We start from the raw sequence: 8,818 nt of genomic DNA, 5'->3' as shown, positions 1-8,818 counted from the left end.
CTGTCCCTATAACTCATTTCACTTCAGGTCAGTTCTGGTGTATTGTCATCTTTGTTTAAAATTACTTAAGTGAGAGAGATAGAAATTGATTGACTCAATATAACTTACCCACTAGCTCACCCGCCCTCTATCGAACAATAAGAAAATCGATCAATCAAACGTCTCATTGACATATGACGGAAAAATTGCATTTGAAGGTGAAGGTTGTTAAAGTTAAAACCACGGTACTGAGTTATGTACAATCGGTAAGCTTAATATCTCCATGAAATTTAATTAAAAGAACGTTTATCCGCTAAAAAGGCCTCTTCTTCCTCTTTTTATAAACTCTATCCAAAGACTGAACATTTAAATTAAATAACAATTTTTTAAATAACAATGTACTGAGCAGTTCCTTAATGGTCATGCTTTAGTACAACTTCTTCAAACTTTGCAATTGTATTGAGAAAATCCATTTCAATTTTCCATTGGAGATGGAAATTACGCCTTCCATGAGCTTTCTCCATCACTAAAGAATTTCCACAAGTGCCAGCAGCCTTGCAGAAACTCCTCTTTGTATTGACGGCTACAGATAAGGGCGGAAATCAATGGAAAATAAAGTCAAATGGTAAATAAGAAAAGGCTCCCCAATGTCGTCCTCTAATTCTGCAATGGATGTTGATGGAGCCCCCGGAAGCGCCCCTGGCCCCTTGAAACGTTGCTCTAGTGCCCCTATGATAAATGAGGCTTCCAGCTCCACAATGAGTGCAGTTAATTCAAGCAGTTCCACTCCCTGGTGAGACACTTTATGATTTTCAATTTAAGTTCACTCTTTAATTTCTTATTCAATGTTTGAGGGTTTTAAACTTGAAAACAATACCGAGAATTAAAATATTGACATTATAAACTATATTTATAAGCTTAGAATTGTGTAATGATGGTGTAAAAGGCTTTTAAAGCTGCAGTTTCTGAATCTAGGTACTAAAAAGTTACATAGAAAAAATATATGATACCAACTATAACAACTATATCCCTTTGATGTATTCATGAAATTAGAAACGGTTTTAGTCTGTGCTTTGATGTTTAATATGATAAATTTTTAATTTTAAACATTAACCACATTCATGTTTACGGACTATTTCTTTTACTTGCAGTAGTCATGCCTCATTTACAAATTTATTTGGATTTGCTAACCCCACTAGAAATAGGCGCCATAGTGCCAGTTTCAGTCAAATGCCAGGATCACCAGTAAGTATTTTTCCTATTGCATCCATGTAATGAGAATTTAAAAGTCTTACTTAACAGGTGTCTGGTTTACGCCGAATTCATCAACTGCGGCAAGAAGAGCACGAAGTAACCTCGAATTCCCGGGAACTGGCCCATGAAAAGGAAATTCACAATGCCATGCAGATCTCACAATCTTGGGAGGATATCTCTCTAATGAACGAATCTCCCAGCGACTCCAAAGCCAATAGAATGGGACCGATTCACGTCACTTTACCTCCTGCTAGTTTTATATGCAATTCTCCATCTCCTACCAGGTTTTGTTTTTAAACTAATAGAAGCATTTACAACAATAAAAGATTATCTTTGCAGAGGTTATGGGTTTCAAAGCCCTACTAGAAGGTCTTTTACACGCAGAAGTGAAAGTCCAGTTTCTCTACTGCGTCCCAGTCCTCTAGGTGGTGCTAAACGAAAACTTGACGAACGCGATGTGGACTTTTCTGTCAGTCCTAGACCTAAAAGAGCTTACAGTTACTCAATGAGCGACACTAGAGGATTACTATCTACCACCACAAACTCCTTGCCAGGTAGGACTTCCATAGAAACGAACTCTCAGCGTCAAAAACGGGGATTTCTACAGGTTCTCTAAGTTCCGCGGGCACTCCGGAAAGTCTTTCTAGTGCCGATTCTCCAGGTTCGGGGTTCGCCTTTCGGGGGGTCGATAGTCCTTCTCCGACGTTACAGGGGAGCAACCAGGGGGAGCCCATGATGGTGGGCAAAGGAGATCACGATATGGCAGAGAGTCCCAGTTAATTATATTAATACCCCTAGTGGAATTGGAAAAGATTTACGCTTTTTAGATGTGATCATGGGAAAGGATGAGTTCTTGTGGAAAATAGTAGTGTGTGTGTGTCTAGAGATGGTTTGCTATGGGAAAAGAAAATGTTTTTTTAACCTCATATTCATCATTATTACGACTAAATAATAAAAATTGAGATGATGAAACTTTATTTCATATTTTTAGCCAAAAAGGCAAATTAAAAACCCGTATCTTGAAAATTATATCATAATGTAGTATAGATGTTGACATAACCAAATACATCCTTTATCAATCGTAAAAAAAAACATTTTAAGCAGAAGTAAGTCGCATTTTCTTCCCCAGGGATTGTTGGCCCCTATCCAGAGGGAATGAAACGATAGGGGCTCAGCAGACTATAGACTAAACAGTCAGCTGATAATTCTATCGGATTGGTTTGCAGCATCATCATGTGCCGATCAAAAGTCTGTAGTCTGCAATGTGCCCCAAATCTCTATCTTTCTGCCTTTTCTTTTGTCACTAATAATACTGTAAATATATTGTAATATTAGAAATGTAAGCTGGTGGTGCCAAATACACTCGGCATTTACCGGGAAATCTGGTATATGTTGCCTATAGATTTCTAGTGATTGCTAAAACTGGAACTAAAGGTACGTCGTCCTCATTTAATATTTGTATTGATATAATGAAAATAAGTCATATATTAGTCATCATTTTATGTAATTCTAAAACAAGTAAATGTATTAAATTCTCATTTCTGTATCCCAAAAAGCATAATAATCGAATTTTACCGTAATGTGTGCATTGAGCAATCAATTGACTATCGTTATAATATAGAGACTGATTAAACAAAATAATATAAAATAGCCATAGTCAAAACTTTTCAGATATGTATCTACCTTGTAAGTTTTACCCTACATTGTAATAAATAATCTGTTATTTATTATATTACGTATAAATAATTTATGAAAACTTTGTTGTTGTGTTGTCTTTTATACCCAACTAGTTTTCTTGAAACTTCAAATTGGGTGATTAAAACATAATGAGAAGTTTGTATGTTCGTTATTTATCAGAATAATGCTCAGTCGGCTATAGAACTAAATCACAATATCCTTAAATAAACAACTTAATTACTGTTTTAAACTTAACTAGGTTTTGGAATTTTGTTTTTTTTGGAATAGTTTCGGTTGTCCAGGAGGTTTGTTGGGTCTATTACCGCCCCCAAAGTTGCCTGAAAAGAAAAAGGAAACATGAGTTCATATTGCAGATTTAATAGCACAGCTCCCTCGAGAATGTAACAAATTTATCAGACAAAAAGAATGTTTTCTGTGTGTTCAAATTATTGCCATAAATATAAAACATTTTAGCACCTTTTGGGGGATTTAAATGATAGCTCTAAAACTAAAATCCACAAAACGTAAAGTTGGTAGTCTTTTCTATAAAACCGTTATTGTCTCTTGGCTTCAGTTTGCTAGTGAGATATAGGTTCCCCAATATGCCAAGATAATATTGCTTTTTGCTATTATCTTGAAAAAGGTTTTGAATAGGTCCAGCTGTGCCCTTTGTTTGGGATTTAAAACTCGCACATTTGATAAAAAATATGCTCTCGCTTTCAGAAAATCTTTAGTATTAATTTCCCTTAAATTAACATAGCCTACCATGTCTCTTGAATGAGTATTCAGGCCAGTTGACAGAGTAAAGCTACTTGAAAAGTTCAATTTTATCAAGGATTTAAAAAAGACAAAATTTGAGCCATTCACCAGCAGCTCTGTGAGAAGTTGCATTAAGAAATGTTTTGAAGAAATTAGTACAATTTGAAACAAATATATCTATATGATATTTGCAAAGGCTCTTCCATCAATTTTAGAGAATGAAAATATTTTCTGTCCCAGGGAGCTGCCCAACATTATTTTATTAATGACTCCTTTGCAGCCTAAAGTCTTTAGCTCAGGTTTTTTGTGTTCTCAGTAACTGTTGATGCTTGGAAAATACATAAATAAATAGTCATTTTTTCAGATGCCATTGTCAACAATGATAAGTATATCTAAATTTTACCTCTAGCTGCTGGACGATTCCTCTGATTCTGTCCACCTCTTCCACCCCTTTGATCTCTCCCCTGCTTGTTCTTTACAAGCGTCTCCTCCTTAACCATATCGATAACTTCATCTGGGATTCTCAGGTACTTAATGGTGCTACCTCGGATGTAGCACTCGGGCATCCTCCAGAACTTATCACCATCTCGAGAGGTGCAAATGACCTCGCGTAAATTGATGTTCATCCAGTTGTCGCAGCTCACTAAGTGCCCGTTGTATGTTTCGCCGTTTTTCAATTCAACTAGCTAAGGTAAAAGTTAAATTTGCACGGAATTTTTGGGGCACTATCACTTACCATAGGATGATTTTGGGCGGTTCTCAGTAAGGAGAGCGGCAGCTGAAAAATAAAGATGAAGTTAGATGATGAGTGGTCGTTGGGTATTATGAAGAATTTACCATTTTAAATCGTTGCTTAAAACGATTAATGAAAGTCAAAAATAATAACTATTTTTATAAAGAAATAACCATAACCTAACAAAAAAACAAACAATCGAATGACAGAAGCTATTCATAAATCAACAGAAATTTCTTAATTTCTGTCTTTATCCAAGACTGTCTGAAAAAGAAGGACAGAAGATGATCTTCTTCCCGATTAACCAAGTGAAGTTTATAGGTGTCAGTCTTGAAGTCTATTTATTATGACGTTTACAAGGACGTTTCCCCTCTAGTAGTTTTTGTGGTGACTTTTTGCCTAGTTCTCTGTTTTTCAAGTTGCAATGGTAAATTGTTTAAAGAAATATAATTTATTAACATAATATAAGTCACAAATGTTTGTTTCAGTCTTCGTTTCAAGAGAAAATGTCTGCCCTAATGGCAAGACCTGGCCAGGATCCTGTATCAAAGGATGAGGTCTCCTGGTGGTTGAAGTTTGCTGGCAGGGGGGTTGGAACCTTGGGAGGCTTTAGTGAGTACTATTGAGTAACTATTGGCAAATTAATCTAGATCAAATGTAAAATGATTTGGTCTTTATCCATTGCTAGTACTGATTATTGAAGTAGAGGCTGAAATTGTGGAGTTGCCTGGGAAGAGCAGAGATCAGCCCTTAAGTTCAAAATAAACATTCATCATATTTAACTAAAGCCTTGATAATAAAAAGCAAAATTTTGCTATTCTGAAGAAATAAGACTTACAGCTACTCGAGTAATAAATTTTTAATTACTTTTGATTCAGAACAGGACTGTCTTTGTATCTGCACTGAATCAAGAAAAATTACATTCCATAGATGTGTATTATTTCCCAGTTCACCTCTTTATATTAAAACACTGATGTAGTTGCCATTTTCCTGGGAATATGGAACTGTGTAAACATCCTGTTGGCCCATGTTGCTGCCTTGATAGCAGGCCTATGGCAAATAGTTGCAGGCTTTATTGTCTTGTGTATTGAAGCCCCCTGCTGTTGTATGTTCATCGATCATGTGCAGAGGATAAGCGATGTTGTGGAACATAGACCATTTTGGAACAGGGCTGTTGCATATATTATGTTAGTATCACCCCTCTGCATAATTATACTGTTTTAAATCCGATTCGTCTTGCAGCATGGCAATTCCACCCATCATTATCAACATTGGGATGTGCACCATTTTGGGCAGTGGTTTGATATTTGCTACTGGAGTTATTTATGGTATGATGGCTTTAGGAAAGAAGTAAGTGCGATTTTTTTATATAACTATTTGTATATGGGGGCTTTAATAACCTTGGGAAATTCATTTGTTGGCTCATTAACACAAAAATCTCATTGCTAACCCTCACCAAACAAAGGGCTTCGAGAGAGGATATGGCAGCGGTTGCTTCGCCACACATGGCAACTTCACCTACAGGCCTTGGTGGTCATCCTACTGACCAACAAAGGGCGACACTCATGGAGGACCCCGATGTGTGGCGCCCCACGTAAATGGGCTCTGCTCAGTGTATGCCAAATCCACTTTTTTTTGCTCGTTTTGCTTCTTTAAAGGGTGTTTCCTAAACATATGGCGTATTTGTATGAGAATATTCCTTGAGACAAAATTTTAAAAAGTTGCTACAAATGTAAGTCAAGAATCATTTCATTTCAAGATATTTTTAAATGGCCACCATACACTACATTACATGAATCCAATCTTCTAAGTGCCTGAGGAACGCTTTCAAAAACACAGGGTTGTTCTTTTTTAATACTTCTATTTTGGAAATGAAGCGATTTTGGACATATATTTATAAGAGCTGTTTCTTATTTTGTTTCGAAGAATATTCCTTTAAATTTTTGCTGTATGTTTAAAAAACATCCTGCATAGGAGCATTTGCATGTTTAATTTTGTGTTTTTATTGGAGACGAAATGTATTTAATTTCGTTTTTTATGCAATGCGGATTAGTTTATGAAATGAAAGTAAAACTTATTTTTCTGCTAGTTTTATTTGTTATTTAGCTCGGTTTTAAAATAGTTCTCTTAGGGCGTCTGTCGAAGAAATGCGCCAAGCAGCTGTTGCTTCTGAAGCTGCCCGACCATCGAGCGGCGTTCCATCGTCGAAAATGAGCTCTAACCTTGTGGCTAACGCGCAACCCATCAGTTTTACAGGAGCTCCCGTTTTGGACAGTAACATATGACCGCTATTACAACTCCCTTTGGTTCTTCCTTTAAGTTAAGGCTCTTTGTGCGTCTAAACAACCATCCCAAAATGTATACATATTTTAATTTATTTATATTAATATTTTTGACTTTTGGGGCGAATTAGCCGCTGGGACGAGTGTGAACACTTCTAACGAAAATCAGAGGCAATCGCAGCTAATATGTTGCAGTGTGTGTTCTAGTCAATGGGATTTCCTGCATTATAGAACGCTTTGCCTCTGATTTTCGATTTCAAAATTATTCTTGCTTCACAGGTTAGAGGAAGAGTATTGCTTTACATTGTCATTGAGATTATAATAAGACCTTAGAGTAATTTTTAGAACGGTATTGGAGTAGCTAGGAAAATAGTGATAAATCAACTTCATACTGTAAAGTTCGGTTACCTCCTTTGCGCGTTGTATAATGCAAACTTTATTGACCTTTCCATCAGTGAATAATTATTGTGAGATTATCATGAATGACAATTGATTTCACTTTTTTTGTGGATTATTTCAAACTAAAGCAACTATGTCTCTGCGTAATTCAAAGGCCAAATTGAATTGTACAATTATTTTTTTATATAATTTAAATATATCTTTAATGATAATGTTTTTCAGCGAGCTCAATTATCCCTTAGTAGTAATAATTAATATATTGTTTTAAGTTATAAGAAGTACGATTTTGTCAGGTCGTACCTGATTGAAATTCAAATATTTGCATTCCACGTAAAATTCCTCGATAACAAAGAAAATCTCGTTGAATTGGACAGGTTACTCCAAACATATCTCGTTATTGTATTAATCCAGAGTTTCTGAACCAGCAGGAAAAAGTAGTAGTTAAGTCAATTAATCGCTAATCTATCTAAACCAAAGCATCTAAGTATACTTAAGATTGGTTTTTGCAGTGAAAAACTTGGTCACAATTTCGCAGCTCCCTAGAATTATAAAAGTAAGTCTTTCCGATAAGTAGGTATACTATATATTCTATGATTTATTTGAAGATTGCGATGTTGTCTTATATAATATTATGAAGACTTATGTAATTTTTAAATTCACATAAAAATATTACTAGATCGTAATGGTACTTTTAGCGTAAATGTGATGTATAAAAATGTATTGTATTGTTATTGTAGCAATAAAGCTGGAAGATTTAAATTGTGTTACTTGCCCAATTGAAAATATTGGAAAACTCCATCGAATTGTTCATGACTTGACGTTACCCATTTCGAAGCTATAAGCAATGAACTGTGGCAACCCTGTAGCGTCCTTTTGTGAACCGCCATATGGGATTTCTTTAAGTACTGACATTGGTGTAAATATATAAAAGTCAAGCAGCATTGCCAAACGTTGCAAATTTGCTTATTATAACGTTACATGTTGATTATTTTGGATCAATTTTATACTGTGTTACGAAAAGTAAACGAATTAAATTTGTTATTATTTTGTAGCGAGTTGATGTATGTGGAAAATGTTTTCAACACTGCACCATCGGCAGCTATCATTAAAATACCTAAGGAAGGAAAACCGGCATATATCTTGTCAATATGGTGAAGGCAATGTCATTGAGAGAAGTATAGTGACACCAAATAGAGCAAAGTTGTCACTACTTGAGAGGAGTACCGGACGGTTAAGTACTGGGTCTTGGTCTGTAAAATATTTTCTGTGGCCAAGTTTTACGCATAGATACAGAAAGGGACAACCTTATAGCGTTTTCGGTTTACTATTCTTACACTTTTCGACATCAGAGATTAAAGAATTAATGGAATAATGGCAAGAAAGATGGGCACAGGGTGAAGAAGAAACTAAAGTTTTTATCTCCATTATCTCTATCCTAACAGAAACGGAAACAAATTCTGGATAGTCTAGAAACAGGCAGAAATACATATTCTGACTAGTACATTACGCATATTTCTAACGGTCCGGAATCGGTTTTCCTTTCTGTGGTGCTAAGTGATGCTAGAAGCGTTTGGAAGCAGATCGAAAGCAGAGAAAGATATACAGGGTAGTTCCAAAGTTAAAGAAATCGTTTTACTATTAAATAAGGCTTCAAAGAAGAGGAAGAAAAGAGGAAAAAGCAACATAAGTCAGGAGTCGCTCAAGAATGCAACCTTGAAATAATGCTTCATGACGG

At 35.7% G+C, this 8,818-nt stretch overlaps 3 protein-coding genes across 6 annotated transcripts; 2 read left to right on the top strand and 1 right to left on the bottom strand.

Annotated features, from left to right (window-relative positions):
- The first annotated feature begins 323 nt into the window (after positions 1-323).
- Positions 324-2,989, top strand: LOC136420089 (P2R1A-PPP2R2A-interacting phosphatase regulator 1). Of its 2 annotated transcripts, none has more exons than XM_066406855.1 (5): positions 324-772; positions 1,134-1,224; positions 1,282-1,517; positions 1,573-1,787; positions 1,841-2,989. In XM_066406855.1, exons 1-5 carry the CDS (start codon positions 627-629, stop codon positions 2,011-2,013), a joined length of 861 nt encoding a protein of 286 aa, XP_066262952.1. In that variant the 5' UTR covers positions 324-626; the 3' UTR covers positions 2,014-2,989. The 2 variants fall into 2 exon arrangements, with proteins under 2 accessions (XP_066262952.1, XP_066262951.1); XM_066406854.1 differs by having other exon boundaries at positions 331-772; positions 1,131-1,224.
- A 60-nt stretch (positions 2,990-3,049) lies between these two features.
- On the bottom strand, positions 3,050-5,487 carry LOC136420098 (U6 snRNA-associated Sm-like protein LSm4). 2 transcript variants are annotated; one of them, XM_066406865.1, is made up of 4 exons: positions 5,356-5,487; positions 4,406-4,447; positions 4,073-4,355; positions 3,050-3,248 (listed from the first exon to the last, which is right to left on the bottom strand). In XM_066406865.1, the coding sequence occupies exons 2-4, from the start codon at positions 4,406-4,408 to the stop codon at positions 3,166-3,168; spliced, it is 369 nt and encodes a 122-aa protein (XP_066262962.1). In that variant the 5' UTR covers positions 4,409-4,447; positions 5,356-5,487; the 3' UTR covers positions 3,050-3,165. The 2 variants fall into 2 exon arrangements, with proteins under 2 accessions (XP_066262962.1, XP_066262961.1); XM_066406864.1 differs by lacking the exon at positions 5,356-5,487 and adding an exon at positions 4,507-4,600.
- On the top strand, positions 4,732-7,842 carry fwe (Calcium channel fwe). Of its 2 annotated transcripts, XM_066406862.1 has the most exons (6): positions 4,732-4,829; positions 4,891-5,014; positions 5,382-5,589; positions 5,645-5,752; positions 5,868-6,016; positions 6,534-6,675. In XM_066406862.1, the coding sequence occupies exons 1-5, from the start codon at positions 4,827-4,829 to the stop codon at positions 5,998-6,000; spliced, it is 576 nt and encodes a 191-aa protein (XP_066262959.1). In that variant the 5' UTR covers positions 4,732-4,826; the 3' UTR covers positions 6,001-6,016; positions 6,534-6,675. The 2 variants fall into 2 exon arrangements, with proteins under 2 accessions (XP_066262959.1, XP_066262958.1); XM_066406861.1 differs by lacking the exon at positions 5,868-6,016 and having other exon boundaries at positions 6,534-7,842.
- The last annotated feature ends 976 nt before the right edge of the window (positions 7,843-8,818 follow it).

The sequence above is a fragment of the Euwallacea similis genome, chromosome 3, assembly GCF_039881205.1.
Source record: "Euwallacea similis isolate ESF13 chromosome 3, ESF131.1, whole genome shotgun sequence".
NCBI lineage: Eukaryota > Metazoa > Arthropoda > Insecta > Coleoptera > Curculionidae > Euwallacea > Euwallacea similis.
This window is presented reverse-complemented; position numbering and strand designations above follow the sequence as displayed.